We start from the raw sequence: 19,154 nt of genomic DNA on the forward strand, positions 1-19,154 counted from the left end.
TTTCTTGACGTTTCTATGATCCCGGGCCTGCATGTTGAAACCTGTCCATGAGCTGAAGGTTTGATCACTGGTGTTCATTTGCCTCACTTTTGACCACAGTAGGTTATGGAGGTGTGCATCTTTAATGACAGATTGGAAGTTCAAGGCAACTAATTTGGATACTGGGGGACCAATCCTTTCCCCTGCATTATAGTCACGAATTTCCAGATGAACTGGAGTTATACTGCGCTTTTTGCTCGGTATTAGCTTAGGCAATACCTTCATGAGTGGAGCAGTTGTGGCTTGTGGTTGTATAATGATCCCGTTGACTCGATGTGATGTACCCCCACCACTGAGAGTTTCTTCAAGGCGATCAATGTTATCAAAGGCTAGTGTTGTGGGAATGTTTGTATGGACATTTGTCTGCAAAATCACATCATTGTCTGCTGTCATTGCTTGCTTCTGAAGACACAAGGTGGTATCCAACTCAACCAGTTTGGAGTAAGACATTCCATGGCCTAGGCGGTTGAGCATTTGAATTAGTTCAACATTTCCTGTCAGAGATTTCACACTCCATGGCAGCAATATCTGTTTTGCTGGTATTATGGCACCTCCGCTAACTGCATACACGAAGTCCTGACCTATTGACTGAACCAGTCGGTCTTCAAGTGAATTGAAACCTGTCACTGACTGTTGTGCATCCCCAATCAGTGGAAATTGTAAGGACATTATCAGAGATTCAGGGAGTTCCATGTAGTCAGCTGGTCAGCTTGTGGTGGCCATAGTTTCTTCTTCATTTTCTTGATATCTGACCGCATTTGAGATGCAGATTTTGCCACCATTTCCTCTACATCACACTGTGGTAAATAACTCAATTTGCTCTTAAGTTCATCATTCTCTTTGACAAGTGATCCAATTGTTAAATTATCAGGGTAGACAAGTTTTCCATTGGTGGTTGTTACAAAGTGCAGCGATTCGCCGAACTCTGATTCAAGCCGACGTCGTATTTGTTTCTTGGTTTGTGGAAGAACTTCATCGTGATTATAGCCTAACATGCCCATGAGGTTCCCCGATATTTGTCAAACTGGTCAGTTTTCAGGTACTGAGAATAATGTATTTCTGATGTGTTCGAAGAGCATGTTGTATGCATTCTGAACCGCTACCTGATATCGTTGTTCTGCATCCTCGACTGAGGGTGTAGCAGCTTTAGATTTCTCATCTCTGGTGAAGTTACGATAGCATGAATTGTGGTATCGGGCTTCTGCAGCAACTAACTCTCTGGATGTGATTGCTAAGATCTTGTCGTTCATCTGATTCAAAGCTGCCTGTCGCACCGTCTTATCCGATCTCAACTCTCTAGCCTGATGTAACACTTCTCGTGACTTGGTCCCCTTCACATACTTATTCTTCTTGTCACAGAAAATACAAACTTCTTGCAAAACTGTAGATGACGACGTAGATGGCTCTCAAGCAGACTTACGCTCAAGTGGTTTGGTTCCTTCTGTAATACCCTTGATTTTTTTTTTCAAGTTTCTTTTTTGAGAGTAAAAGTGGCTCGGCAGTTCCTATGGTAAAGTAGATTGTCATCATAATCATTTGGGTCTAAGTCTGTTATACGATTGCAGTTCTGTATTTTTGCTGCTTCCAAGAGAGTTTCAACGGAAGCAGCGTCTTTTGGCTTTGTGATCTCAGAGGCAGGAGATTTCTTCATGCAGATTATGCACATAACTTCCTCTGTGCGCACCTTCTTGTGTGGTACTTAGATTATGTATCAGTGGTCAATCCCAATCTGAAAACAAATGACAAAGTTGTATAAACACTCATGACTTCAGTGTCATGATTTATAAACAAGCACTACCGAACAAGTCGTCACCACCATAGTTGTTCACAAGAAGTAATCGGCTGTTGTTAATGGATATAAATGGCTTTGGTAATGGTTTTAATAATAAAACTAATGCTTTTAAAATATAAATATAACTTACAAAATACACTTAAATATTCTTAAATATTTGCTTGACAAGTGGAATGTAATAACCATATATCTGTAAAGATAAAATTTGAACTTATCCTACCAATATTCAGAAGACCGTCCAACATTTCAGGATGAAATCTGAAAGCAAACTTATCTATTCTATCATATACTGATTTATCTGGAAGAAAAAAAAATGAAACATAAATACATGGCTTACTGTGACATGGTATTAAAGAATTAGTCACATCGACAAACTCATCTTAATTTGCAATATATTTCACTGTTTAGTGTTATTGCTCTAGAAATGATATTTCGAAGTTGGGCACTTAAGTCATCAAAATTATCACAATGAAAATACATAAAAAGGGTAATAATTTTGAACCTTATGGAAATATGCATATCAAAAGAACTGTCCGAAGTGTTATAATTCAGTAAGAACACCTCATAACCCTTACATATTAATATACGAGACAAAAGTAAGTTTTAATTGTGTTTTGAGTGCTGAAAACGACCCTCGACGAGAATGCGCTGGTCAAATTCTAAAATTCGTCACAACTGCCTTGAGCTACCCTGTTAGAAAGTCTATCATACAGTTTTGTGTTGTCCTAGATGATATACTCAAACAATAAAATAACTTTCGTGACCTGCCCTTAGATGATACGACTTTTATCCCTGGCCCATGGACTATATCTGTCGACCCAGATTCACCTTTTTGCTTTCTGCGTTTTCAACATCCTGTTCATGTAATATATTCAAACAAATCTGGGTCAATAGACAGGAAGTATTTGGTACTGTTTCTTTCGGACCCTCATGCTCACTGGTAAGTTTCATCCATTAAGGCTCAGAGAGGCGTGAGAAGGTGTCATCTTGTATTTCCTTTGTGGTTTTTCTTTCGATCGCAAATGTTCTCATCACTGAGAACGTGTCCTGGACCAGTGGTGTCTTGCAAAACTTGGAAGTACCGTTCCGGAGCCCTGCGAAAATGTTGGCCGTGACGTCATTGGCAGATCTCCCGTCGCATCAAGTTTTAACATGACACGAGCAATTCGAGTCCCACAATGAGTGATTAAAAATACACATATTTTTACCGTGGTAGGCTAAACAAAAGATGAACACACACACACACCCACTTCATCTCAGTTCAGAATCCCTTTTAAGAAAAAGTCAGATCGGTTAGTTCCCTCCACCACCGAAGGTGAAGGAGGTTGTGTTTTCACCGCTTTCTGTCTGTTTGTCTGTATACAGAATATCTTAAGTGGACAGATCCGGATCCGGATCCGGATCCGGATGGGTTCTAATCCCAACTGAGCTATAAACTGTCATCCCAGTGGTTCACAGGCAGGGAGATTCATCGATATGTGCCGTCCCTCGGATGGACATTAAATTGGCATCCCATATGTCGGGATTAGTTCTTTCGTTTTATTGGTGTCTCTCTTGGAATTGACGAAAGAATATCAACCCTTGGGGTCGGATAAACACCTGCGATTATTGAAGGAGATGCAAGCCTGGTGTTGGCTCAGTGGTTAGGGTGGTGGCTTGGGATCCTAGGGCCCTGAGTTCAAGCCCCGTCGGCCGCTGAATTAATACACCAGGGGGTTGACTCAGCCTGTCATCCTTCCGAGGTCGGCGAAATGAGTACCAGTTCCAGTGTGTGTACTGGTAGAGGGGCACTGCATCAGCGACACAGTCGCGCTTCAAGAAATGATGGCTTCCCCGGCAGCTAAGCTGCCATACGACCACCACCATTGAAGGAGATTACAGAGCAGGTAACCATGATGTTAACATCTTGCAATCAACGTCATGCTTGTCTGCTCTGCCATCAGGAGCCTGTCATTGGAGTTTTATAGACCTTTGTTTGCTCACACAACGTGATAACCATTATTCACGAGAACACCAACAGCCACATCACTGATCCACCCAGACTTCAACTGGTTGGAAGCATCCAAAGTTTCCCATGCCTTCACGTCTTTCAGGGTGTAAATACTTTTTGTAAATACAAGATAATTCACTAAATCAGGATATAAAATGGTTAAAAGTTCTTCTCTCTTCTGGACCTTGCTGTATTTGGCAATACACGCTGTATTGGTGTGTACCTATAACCTGTATTGTTATAATATCGCTCCCTCGACAAAATGGCCAACGTATTGACATTTCCAAGATTTGATCCCAAACAATTGGCCATGAAGTTGATGAAAGCACACAAAGCGCAACAACTCAACCGATCGTGAGCGTGGGTCTTTTTCTTTTCTCAACTGTTGTGGAGCTCGGTAAGCTCGGATGGATTGAGGTGCTGGAGCGGTAATATACATTACTTGGATGCTCAAGGTCTAGAAACGTCACCCCTTTCAGACTATTTTCCTTGTGGATGAGTTTATTCCAGTAATATGTGCAGGTGTCAGCAATCCTGCCCGTGCTGGAGGAGCTCAAGCTGCGGATTGTCGAGATGAAGGACGAGACGGCGATGCTGGAAGGAGGAGACGTCCTTTTCACAGGTAAGTTTTCCTCTGCTTGTGTGGGAAGCAAAATTGTAAATCATTACAGGAAAGGTAACCTGACCTCTCATGCAAGTATGGATTCTCCAGCAGTTTGACTAATCTGATGATAAATATTTTTTTTCTTCAACACAAGACCGAGGCTCATGGAAGAGCGAGGTGGTGGATGATAACTTGCAAGTAAGAGGGTTGCCTTCAGTATGGTTAATGTGGATAGGAAAGGTCGTGGGTAGTTGTTTTATGGTGCAGCTTTATGGCTGCCTTGGTCTTTATTTATGCCATATTATCTTGCGTTGAGTGGTCTTCATCTGGTAATGTTGAATATACAACGTTGCCTTCTCACTACCTGCGCTTATCACGCGATGCCCCCGTCGTCCCTCCCTGCCAGTAGGATAATTAACATCGGGCACAGGATGCCTACACATTCCCAGGTGAAGACCACTCTGTAGTCGAAACGTTGCACCTGAGCATTGCCTGTTGAGCACGTGTACCACGAGCTGGTGGTGCCTGCAGTTTTGAATGTGTTGCCCTCATGGTTCATGATAAAAATAAAAACAGGCCAATTTGTGATCATTTTGGGGCTGATTTGGTGGCAATGACAAATGTTTTTTGACAATAGTTTTGAAGTTGATGGGTGTACATGTTTTCATTGATATTTTTTAGTAAAGGTTAGTGTATTAATATTAAGGTGTAGGTGGTGATATCATTATAGTGTGGAGAATGTCATGAATACCATGGCTCTTGGGGAAGGAAATATGTATATGACAAGCTAATGAAGGTGACTCCACGTGGCAGATTGCAGCCTGACCTCATGTCGGTAGGAGCATTATGCAAGATAATGAGGAGGAAATGCTAAACTGTTGCAGTCAAACGATGCGAGAAACTGGTACTTTTGGAGGACACGCTGAATTAGTATTGCTGGAAGATACGTGAAACTGGTTCTGTTGACGATAGAAGAGAGAGAGGTAGGAAGTCAAAATTTTCCAAAAGTGATGTATCAAGGTGTATTCTCTGTGGTAGAGAATCCAGTAGAGATCTTGCGAATGACCGAGCCCTGAGCCAGGGTGCCGCTATCCAAACCTCCATGTACCTGTGGCTGGTTTACTGGTCAGGAGGGGGGAAAAAGCATGTCATGAGGCAGGCAGGCCGGGCCGCGTGGATGAAGGGGTAGGCCACAATGAAACGGACATTAGGCCGAGCCACAGGCAGGCCGTATTAATCCGGGGCTGTGAAGGGCAGGGTCGATTTGAAAAGTGGAAGACAAATCACGTTTTTCTACAGGCTAATGCCAGCAGTTTAGTAATCTGTCCGGCTGTCCCATGTACTATGTGCTGTCGAGATGTCCAGGAGTGTGTTCAGTTATGAAGCGGGTAGCTAGCGCTTGCCAAGCCAGCTGTTCTTTATCAATGGTTTTGTTGGAGTGTTTGCTTGAGTGCTTAAGAAACTTGGTAACTCAACACACTCCATATTCATTACATGGCGACGAGGACAAACATCTCGTATTTGAGATCATGACTTCTTTCTTCCATATCGATGAATTCATCCGTCAGAGGACAGATTTCGACATGACATGTGGTAAGTTTATGCAGACAGGCAATTTAGAGGTTGGGAGGAATTGAAAGTGGGGTTTTTACTTTAATTATTTTTTTTCCCAAATGTGGTTAAATACCCTGCAAAAATTCCTTTGTGGGAGGGGGGAGGGGAACGATGGAGGTGGGTGAAGGGAGGGTGGGATGGGGTGAGAGGAGGCAGGGGAAGGGGTGAGAGTCTGGAGGGACGGTGGGAGGGGGGTTGGGGAAGGGGAAGGGGTTGGAGGAGGGACCTGTCATTGCCTTGCAATGCTGGGTATCCCTGCTATTAGCTATATATTATAATTGTAATGTGACGTTTCAGCTTTATGTCGCTATTGTTATGGATAGCTTGTAAGTTGTAAGAGTCAGAAGTAATTGAAAAAAAACCCCCCATGATGTCTGTCAATTTCATCCACCCCACTGGAAATTTTACAAATCGCACTCTGGACCGAGCTGAAAGTATGGGTGTTAACATTTCTTCAACAACATCAAAATCCCCATGAGAGGAAAGTAACGTGGTACCACTGGATATGTAGCCGCTCTAAAACCTTTGCTGACTTTGCTTCTCCCTTTGCCTCTCATCAACAAACGTTTACCTTCACCATATAAGACTTTGATTTCGATGTACAGTAATTATCGCAATATATTTCCTTCCCCGAAGCCACATTATTTTCCACACTATGATGATATCATTGTCTATACTTTTATAGTCCCTCTATGGTGTGGCACTTTCTGATTGCTTGCAAGATAACCAATCAGTGTGTGATATCATCACATGACTGTGCAATGGAGCATTTCATTTGCACAAGTGAGTTGAGAGTCATTGGCATTTTAGTGTGTGTGTGTGTGTGTGTGTGTGTGTGTGTGTGTGTGTGTGTGTGTGTGTGTGTGTGTGTGTGTGTGTGTGTGTGTGTGTGTGTGTGTGTGTGTGTGTGTGTGTGTGTGTGTGTGTGTGTGTCGTTGTTGCACACTGCAAGCAAATACTCAGGCGCATCCTCCATGGAGACATTATAAATATAAGTTTCAGATATTTGAAGTTCTTTGTGGAAGAGTTGAAGTGAATGAAAAGCGATTGAAGTGGATTGTGGTTGCATTCTGTAAGCGGCTAAACACAGCATTATGATGCAACTCGCATAGTAATACAACATAATGATGTAACTCGCATAATAATACAACATAATGATGTAACTCGCATAATAATACAACATAATGATGTAACTCACATAATAATAAAACATAATGATGTAACTCGCATAATAATACAACATAATGATGTAACTCGCATAATAATACAACATAATGATGAAACTCGCATAATAATACAACATAATGATGTAACTCGCATAATAATACAACATAATGATGTAACTCGCATAATAATACAACATAATGATGTAACTCGCATAATAATACAACATAGTGATGAAACTCGCATAATAATACAACATAGTGATGTAACTCGCATAATAATACGACATAATGATGAAACTCGCATAATAATACAACATAATGATGAAACTCGCATAATAATACAACATAATGATGAAACTCGCATAGTAATACAACATAATGATGTAACTCGCATAATAATACAACATAATGATGAAACTCGCATAATAATACAACATAGTGATGAAACTCGCATAATAATACAACATAATGATGAAACTCGCATAATGATGCAACTCGCATAATAATACAACATAATGATGTAACTCGCATAATAATACAACATAATGATGAAACTCGCATAATAATACAACATAATGATGAAACTCGCATAATAATACAGCATAATGATGGAAATCGCATAATAATACAACATAATGATGTAACTCACATAATAATACAACATAATGATGTAACTCGCATAATAATACAACATAATGATGTAACTCGCATAATAATACAACATAATGATGAAACTCGCATAATAATACAACATAATGATGAAACTCGCATAATAATACAGCATAATGATGGAAATCGCATAATAATACAGCATAATGATGGAAATCGCATAATAATACAACATAATGATGTAACTCATAATACAACATAATGATGTAACTCGCATAATAATACAACATAATGATTCAACTCGCATAGTAATACAACATAATGATGTAACTCGCATAATAATACAACATAATGATGTAACTCGCATAATAATACAACATAATGATGTAACTCACATAATAATACAACATAATGATGAAACTCGCATAATAATACAACATAATGATGTAACTCGCATAATAATACAACATAATGATGTAACTCGCATAATAATACAACATAATGATGTAACTCGCATAATAATACAACATAATGATGTAACTCGCATAATAATACAACATAATGATGTAACTCGCATAATAATACAACATAGTGATGAAACTCGCATAATAATACAACATAGTGATGTAACTCGCATAATAATACAACATAATGATGAAACTCGCATAATAATACAACATAATGATGAAACTCGCATAGTAATACAACATAATGATGTAACTCGCATAATAATACACCATAATGATGAAACTCGCATAATAATACAACATAGTGATGAAACTCACATAATAATACAACATAATGATGTAACTCGCATAGTAATACAACATAATGATGTAACTCGCATAATAATACAACATAATGATGAAACTCGCATAATAATACAACATAGTGATGAAACTCGCATAATAATACAACATAATGATGAAACTCGCATAATAATACAACATAGTGATGAAACTCGCATAATAATACAACATAATGATGAAACTCGCATAGTAATACAACATAATGATGTAACTCGCAAAATAATACAACATAATGATGAAACTCGCATAATAATACAACATAGTGATGAAACTTGCATAATAATACAACATAATGATGAAACTCGCATAGTAATACAACATAATGATGTAACTCGCATAATAATACAACATAATGATGAAACTCGCATAATAATACAACATAATGATGAAACTCGCATAGTAATACAACATAATGTTGTAACTCGCATAATAATGCAACATAATGATGAAACTCGCATAATAATACAACATAGTGATGAAACTCGCATAATAATACAACATAATGATGAAACTCGCATAATAATACAACATAATGATGAAACTCGCATAGTAATACAACATTATGATGCAACTCGCATAGTAATACAACATAATGATGTAACTCGCATAATAATACAACATAATGATGTAACTCGCATAATAATACAACATAATGATGTAACTCGCATAATAATACAACTTAATGATGTAACTCGCATAATAATACAACATAATGATGAAACTCGCATAATGATACAACATAATGATGAAACTCGCATAGTAATACAACATAATGATGTAACTCGCATAATAATACAACATAATGATGAAACTCGCATAATAATACAACATAGTGATGAAACTCGCATAATAATACAACATAATGATGAAACTCGCATAATAATACAACATAATGATGAAACTCGCATAGTAATACAACATTATGATGCAACTCGCATAGTAATACAACATAATGATGTAACTCGCATAATAATACAACATAATGATGTAACTCGCATAATAATACAACATAATGATGTAACTCGCATAATAATACAACATAATGATGAAACTCGCATAATAATACAACATAGTGATGAAACTTGCATAATAATACAACATAATGATGAAACTCGCATAGTAATACAACATAATGATGTAACTCGCATAATAATACAACATAATGATGAAACTCGCATAGTAATACAACATAGTGATGAAACTCGCATAATAATACAACATAATGATGAAACTCGCATAATAATACAACATAATGATGAAACTCGCATAGTAATACAACATAATGTTGTAACTCGCATAATAATGCAACATAATGATGAAACTCGCATAATAATACAACATAGTGATGAAACTCGCATAATAATACAACATAATGATGAAACTCGCATAATAATACAACATAATGATGAAACTCGCATAGTAATACAACATTATGATGCAACTCGCATAGTAATACAACATAATGATGTAACTCGCATAATAATACAACATAATGATGTAACTCGCATAATAATACAACATAATGATGTAACTCGCATAATAATACAACTTAATGATGTAACTCGCATAATAATACAACATAATGATGAAACTCGCATAATGATACAACATAATGATGAAACTCGCATAGTAATACAACATAATGATGTAACTCGCATAATAATACAACATAATGATGAAACTCGCATAATAATACAACATAGTGATGAAACTCGCATAATAATACAACATAATGATGAAACTCGCATAATAATACAACATAATGATGAAACTCGCATAGTAATACAACATTATGATGCAACTCGCATAGTAATACAACATAATGATGTAACTCGCATAATAATACAACATAATGATGTAACTCGCATAATAATACAACATAATGATGTAACTCGCATAATAATACAACATAATGATGTAACTCGCATAATAATACAACATAATGATGAAACTCGCATAATGATACAACATAATGATGAAACTCGCATAGTAATACAACATAATGATGTAACTCGCATAATAATACAACATAATGATGAAACTCGCATAATAATACAACAAAGTGATGAAACTCGCATAATAATACAACATAATGATGTAACTCGCATAGTAATACAACATAATGATGAAACTCGCATAATAATACAACATAATGATGAAACTCGCATAATAATACAACATAGTGATGAAACTCGCATAATAATACAACATAGTGATGAAACTCGCATAATAATACAGCATAATGATGAAACTCGCATAATAATACAACATAATGATGAAACTCGCATAATAATACAACATAGTGATGAAACTCGCATAATAATACAACATAGTGATGAAACTCACATAATAATACAACATAATGATGAAACTCGCATAATAATACAGCATAATGATGGAAATCGCATCATAATACTGCATGATGATGCAACTCGCATAATAATACAACATAATGATGCAACTCGCATAATAATACAACATAATGATACAATTCGCATAATAATACAGCATAATGATGTAACTCGCATAATAATACAGCATAATGATGCAACTCGTATAACAATACAGCATAATGTTGAAACTCTCATAATAATAGAGCATAATGATGGAAATCCCATCATAATACTGCATGATGATGCAACTCGCATAACAATACAGCATGATGATGAAACTCGCATAATAATACAACATAATGATGAAACTCGCATAATAATACAACATAATGATGTAACTCGCATAGTAATATAACATAGTGATGTAACTCGCATAATAATACAACATAATGATGAAACTCGCATAATAATACAACATAGTGATGAAACTCGCATAATAATACAACATAGTGATGAAACTCGCATAATAATACAACATAGTGATGAAACTCGCATAGTAATACAACATAATGATGAAACTCACATGGTAATACAACATAATGATGTAACTCGCATAATAATACAACATAATGATGAAACTCGCATAATAATACAACATAGTGATGAAACTCGCATAATAATACAACATAATGATGAAACTCGCATAGTAATACAACATAATGATGTAACTCGCATAATAATACAACATAATGATGTAACTCGCATAATAATACAACATAATGATGTAACTCGCATAATAATACAACATAATGATGTAACTCGCATAATAATACAACATAATGATGAAACTCGCATAATAATACAACATAGTGATGAAACTCGCATAATAATACAACATAATGATGAAACTCGCATAGTAATACAACATAATGATGTAACTCGCATAATAATACAACATAATGATGAAACTCGCATAATAATACAACATAGTGATGAAACTCGCATAATAATACAACATGATGATGAAACTCGCATAATAATACAACATAATGATGAAACTCGCATAGTAATACAACATAATGATGTAACTCGCATAATAATACAACATAATGATGAAACTCGCATAATAATACAACATAGTGATGAAACTCGCATAATAATACAACATAATGATGAAACTTCATAATACAACATAATGATGAACTCGCATAATAATATACAACATACAACAGATGATGAAACTCGCATAATAATACAACATAATGATGAAACTGCATAATATAATAATACAACATAATGATGAAACTCGCATAATAATACAACATAATGATATAATAATACAACATAATGATGCAACTCGCATAATAATACAACATAATGATGAAACTCGCATAGTAATACAACATAATGATGTAACTCGCATAATAATACAACATAATGATGAAACTCACATAATAATACAACATAATGATGTAACTCGCATAATAATACAACATAATGATGTAACTCGCATAATAATACAACATAATGATGTAACTCGCATAATAATACAACATAATGATGAAACTCGCATAATAATACAACATAATGATGAAACTCGCATAGTAATACAACATAATGATGTAACTCGCATAATAATACAACATAATGATGAAACTCGCATAATAATACAACAAAGTGATGAAACTCGCATAATAATACAACATAATGATGTAACTCGCATAGTAATACAACATAATGATGTAACTCGCATAATAATACAACATAATGATGAAACTCGCATAATAATACAACATAGTGATGAAACTCGCATAATAATACAACATAATGATGTAACTCGCATAATAATACAACATAATGATGTAACTCGCATAATAATACAACATAATGATGTAACTCGCATAATAATACAACATAATGATGAAACTCGCATAGTAATACAACATAATGATGTAACTCGCATAATAATACAACATAATGATGTAACTCGCATAGTAATACAACATAATGATGAAACTCGCATAATGATACAACATAATGATGCAACTCGCATAATAATACAACATAATGATGTAACTCGCATAATAATACAACATAATGATGAAACTCGCATAATAATACAACATAATGATGAAACTCGCATAATAATACAGCATAATGATGGAAATCGCATCATAATACTGCATGATGATGCAACTCGCATAATAATACAACATAATGATGCAACTCGCATAATAATACAACATAATGATACAATTCGCATAATAATACAGCATCATGATGTAACTCGCATAATAATACAGCATAATGATGCAACTCGTATAACAATACAGCATAATGTTGAAACTCATAATAATAGAGCATAATGATGGAAATCCCATCATAATACTGCATGATGATGCAACTCGCATAACAATACAGCATGATGATGAAACTTGCATAATAATACAACATAATGATGCAACTCGCATAATAATACAACATAATGATGCAACTCGCATAATAATACAACATAATGATGCAACTTGCATAATAATACAACATAATGATGAAACTTGCATAATAATACAACATAATGATGAAACTCGCATAATAATACAGCATAATGATGGAAATCGCATCATAATACTGCAGGATGATGCAATTCGCATAACAATAGCCTGATGGAGTACTGCTCTCCCCTCTGGGCTGGTGCTCCTGCCTCCCACCTTTCTCGGCTTCACGCTGTCGAAACCAGGGCATTTAAGATCATCGGCATCTCCCGCAATGAAGCTGAGTCTTTGGGCCTCTCACTCAATCACCGCAGGTTGGTCGGTGGTCTTTCTGTCTTCTACCGACTCCTCTCCAGCCTTGCCCCCCCTCCTCTCTCTGCGATTTGTCCCCACCACATTTCCACAGGGCGCTCAAGGTCCGCCAACAACCCCTTCTGGTAAAACTACCAAAATCATGAATCACTGCTCATCTTCACTCTTTCATTCCTCTTTTTTCCCGCCTTTGGAATAAACTTCCTCACTCTATTCTTTCCCATTCTTCCCTCCAGGCTTTCAAAACAGCTGTTCACCACCACCTCTTATCTTCCCCCATCCAAATCCTCGATCTTTTCTACCCCCGATAATCCACCCAAGCCCACTTCCTTCATTTCTCCTACTTTCCTTCCTGAAAGTCCCTGAAATGTCCATCTTCTCTTCGCCATGTTCCCCGTCCCATCCCCATCCCTCTCCCTTCCACAGTTCACCTAATGTGTCTGTTCCCCACTGTTTTGTCCCTTCCACTCCCGCCCCTCTTGTCTCATGCCTCCTTGCTGTGAGTTGTGTGTTAGCTCTCATACGAGCCTCGACCAAGGTATACAAAAAAAAAAAAATACAGCATGATGATGAAACTCGCATAACAATACAACATAATGATGCAACTCGCATAATAATACAACATAATGATGCAACTCGCATAATATTACAACATAATGATGAAACTCACATACTAATACAACATAATGATGAAACTCGCCTAATAATACAATATAATGATGCAACTCACATAATAATACAACATAATGATGAAACTTGCTTAATAATACAACATTATGATGCAACTCGCATAATAATACAGCATAATGATGTAACTCGCATAATGATAGAGCATAATGATGTAACTTGTATAATAATACAGCATAATGATGCAACTCGCATAATGATGAAATTCTCATAATACAGCATAATGATGGAAATCGCATCATAATACTGCATGATGATGCAACTCGCATAACAATACAGCATGATGATGAAACTCGCATAACAATACAGCATAATGATGCAACTCGCATAATGATGCAACTCGCATAATAATACAGCATAATGATGTAACTCGCATAATGATGAAACTCACATAATAATACAGCAAAATGATGGAACTCGCATAATAATGTAAAACTTGCATAATAATGTGACTCGCATAATAATACAGTATAATTATGCAACTCGCATAATAATACAGCATAATGATGTAACTCGCATAATACGGCATAATGATATAACTCGCATAATGATGTGACTCGCATAATAATACAGCATAATGATGCAACTCGCATTATAATACAGCATAATCATGTAACTCACATCATCATACAGCATAATGATGTCAAACCTGCATAATAATACAGCATAATGATGCAACTCGTATAATAATACAGCATAATGATGTAACTCGCATAATGATGTAACTCGCATAATAATACAGCATGATGATGGAAATGCATCATAATACAGCATAATGATGCAACTCGCATAATAATACAGCATAATGATGTAGCTTGCATAATAATATTGTATAATGATGGAAATCGCATAATAATACACCATAATGATGCAAATCGTATCATAATACAGCATAATGATGGAACTCTTATAATACAGCATAATGATGTAACTTGCATAATGATGTAACTCGCATAATAATACAGCATGATGATGGAAATGCATCATAATACATCATAATGATGCAACTCGCATAATAATACAGCATAATGATGTAGCTCGCATAATAATATTGCATAATGATGGAAATCGCATAATAATACAGCATAATGATGCAACTCACATAATAATACACCATAATGATGCAACTTGTATAATAATACAGCATGATGATGGAACTTGAATCCAGTATCCCAGGAAAAAAATCAGAAAAAAACGTCAGAAAATGTCCATAAATGAAAATATCCGCGGATATGAGGTGGCTGGTGGTGGTCGTATGGCAGCTTAGCTGCCGGGGCAGCTATCATTTCTTGAAGCGCGACTGTGTCGCTAATGCAGTGCCCCTCTACCAGTACACACACTGGAACTGGTACTCATTTCACCGACCTCGGAAGGATGACAGGCTGAGTCAACCCCCTGGTGTATTAATTCAGCGGCCGACGGGGCTTGAACTCAGGACCCTAGGATCCCAAGCCACCACCCTAACCACTGAGCCAACACCAGGCTGCATGAGTTGGCTGGTGCAGACTCTCTCTGTCCACGGCAGGTCACGTGACACAAGACAATGGAGCTTCCAGTCAAACTGATTGCTAGTCAATGCTAACACACACACACACACACACACACACACACACACACACACACACACACACACACACACACACACACACACACACACACACACACACACACACACACACACACACACACACACACACACACACACACACACACACACACACACACACACACACACACACACACACACACACCTCTTCCACCTCTTATTTTATAACTCTTTCCATATTTACATGAAAAATTACTGTAGTTGTAAATTTTAAAATAAAGAGCTCATTCTAATGACTAATTCTTGATTTACTTGGGTTGTATTTTTCTTCGTAAATTATGCATTTTGTCATACCTTTCAATTCACAAAGCCTTGTAATCCACGACAGAGACTTCATGGCAGACATTGAGTTTTACGGGAGAGTTTCTCACTCTGCGCATGCGTAAATGGTGTTCAACAGGTTGTGGTTGTTCTGTTCTCCTAAAACAGGATGAGTGTCTTGGAAGAGACAGGAAGACTCACACATCCACAATAAATGCCATCATTACCAAAACCACTTTATTGCATACATGCACACACCGATCATGGCAAATGTATTATTCACGCATGTGCAGACGGAGCATACATCACTGTGGTGCATTGTGGTTGTGCTGTATTATATTTTAAAATCCGATTGAAAAGTTATTATTTTTATTATTATTATTATTATTTTGGTACTGGTGCAATACCCATGAGACCATGTCGCTTCATGCCATGGGATCATTACAATTACTTCAGCTATTATTGTTCTTAGCTGGATGGCATTTATCAATAATTTTCCGATTCTGTGATCTCTCGATTTGGTACTTTAACGATGTATTCTGTCATCTTTTTCATTCGTGTTAGTTATGAAAACGGTTGGGTCACGGTAGTCATAGCCTAAGGGGGTTGGTGAGGGAGAAACACCCCCCCCCCCCCCGGCTGAGGCCCTCTCATACAGCATCACGCATAACCACATTATAAAACATCGCACTACCGCTAGCCACAAATTCATATGACGAGGGAGAGAACACTATTCACATTTTCAAACCATTTGGGTGGGAAAACACATTTAAAAAGAAGTAGCATTGACTCGGGGGAGGACCTCAACTCAAGGATAATTGACAGCCTAAGGAGGCATTGCCTGGTGAGCACATCAATGGGGACACACTATCACGGGTCAAAGGGTCTAACATCATGGGTCCAACAGCCATGACCTTTGCTCCAAGGAACTTCACCTCCCATGAACTCTGACCCCCCACCCACTTCTGGCCCAAGTGTCCGTCACATTCAAGCTGCTTAAAAGGCAGAACGCCAGGCTGTTCACTGCTATTGGAACATGCTGGGGACTCCAAAACCACCTGCCTGCCTGATCATGCTGTTGGAACACACTGGGGACCCGAGTAAGAAGCTGCCTGCCTGTTCTTGCTGAGAAGTCTGCAATAACCAATCATGCTGGAGCTGAGACAAGCTGTGGCAAGACTGGGCCAAATAGTGGTGGACAGGCGTCATCGTCGTGACCAGATGTGTACGGGGCAGAGGTGCGAGAGTGGTTGAGCCAGGAGGTCTCCAGTGTGGGAAAACTCGAATACTCGAATGGCTCAATCATTCCAGCAAGTTGGTATTCATTTTGACAACCTCAGAAGGATGACAGGCTGAGTCAACCCCACCTGTTATTAATTCAACATCCAAGCGGGATTTGAACTTGGGACCCTTGGATCCGAAACCCACCACTCAAGCCATTAAGGCAACACCAAGCATATTGCTTAATCGTGTTTGTAAATAAATGTGCGTGTTGAACTGTTAACCGATTACAATCTGCTCGCTTTGTCCTTTCCTACACTGGCTCGATTTAGCATGTAAAGACTACATAGATGGGAAGTTCTGCCCCATTGATTGGCTCCACAATTAGCCAGTGCCTACTCATGGTTTTGCTCAGCCATACAAATAAATAGATGGGGCGTATTGAGGGTATTTACCCCCATTGACACTGCCAAACCACTGGAAAGGTAACGCATTTTAGAGCAAGGATCCTGCCAGTTTTGATGTTATCAATCGGCATCTGTAGTTGCTTAACAACCCGATGGGCTAGGGAATTATCCATGGCATGGCGGCCTGCAGGGCCAGAGGTCAGGAAGAGTCGGAAGTCCCCATCGTGGTGCATCCTGAACCTCAGTTGCATAACAATATATATATATATATATATATATATATATATATATATATATATATATATATATATATATATATATATATATATATATATATATATATATATATGTAGTGTTGCAGATTTGGAAAGGACCCTGGGGAGTTGCATCCAACACGTAAAATAGCCCTGGAGTAGATATTTCCAGAGTGATTGTTCAGTTAGGTTACCTATCCTCGTATCAGGGAGAAAGGAGATTCGCTGTGATTAGAGATAGGTCAGGTCAGGTCAGGTCAGGTCAGGTATGGGAGCATGAACTGGAGCAGCGCGTCGCTGCGTCCACTTTCCACCGGTAATCCAGGGGCCTCCGTCTGGCCACCCCCCAGGCAGATGCCTGGCCCATCCCCATCTCCTTGAGATTCCGATCAACCTGCTGCAACCACGAGGCATGTGGTCGGCCCATTGGCCTCCTCCACTCAAGAGGCTCCATCGCTGAGAATCTGGTGAGCAGGATCACCGTCAGGAAAACGAACCACATGTCCATACAGCCGCAGCTGATGCTCACGGACTATGCAGGTAACAAATCTCATTTGAGTCTCTCTCAGCAACCGCTCGTTGGACACAAAGTCCGACCAGCGATAGCCAAGGATTCTCAGAAGAGTCATGTACCAAAGGAATTAAATCGTCATCTCAGAGTCCAAGTCTCACATCCATAGAGAGAACCTTCCCCATTGTTTTCTTCCTCATTCCCAAACCTTCATTTTCTTTCAATCCTCATTCGCAAACCTTCATTTTCAGTCAAACCTTATTTCTAAACCTTCATTTTTCAACTCCATATTTGAACTTCACTTCCAAACCTTTATTTTCTGACATCCATATTCGAACTGCCATTCTCAAGCACCCATTCACAAACCTTTATTCTTCAACATCCAGATTTAAATCCCATTTTCATGCTTCATTCTCAAAACACATCATCAATCCATGCCACCTCAAC

At 37.8% G+C, this 19,154-nt stretch overlaps 1 protein-coding gene across 2 annotated transcripts in view; it reads left to right on the top strand.

Annotated features, from left to right (window-relative positions):
- The window catches only part of LOC147013350 (N(G),N(G)-dimethylarginine dimethylaminohydrolase 1-like), a 66,108-nt gene that overhangs the window by 27,525 nt on the left and 19,429 nt on the right, over positions 1–19,154 (top strand). For both annotated transcript variants that reach the window (XM_085855104.1, XM_085855102.1), the window contains exon 3: positions 4,344–4,443. In XM_085855104.1, the coding sequence (XP_085711230.1) occupies positions 4,344–4,443 (100 nt within the window). The remainder of the gene's footprint in view (positions 1–4,343; positions 4,444–19,154) is intronic.

Source organism: Eptatretus burgeri, chromosome 14, assembly GCF_056783735.1.
Source record: "Eptatretus burgeri isolate ZD-2024b chromosome 14, Ebu_testis_v1, whole genome shotgun sequence".
Classification (NCBI taxonomy): domain Eukaryota; kingdom Metazoa; phylum Chordata; class Myxini; order Myxiniformes; family Myxinidae; genus Eptatretus; species Eptatretus burgeri.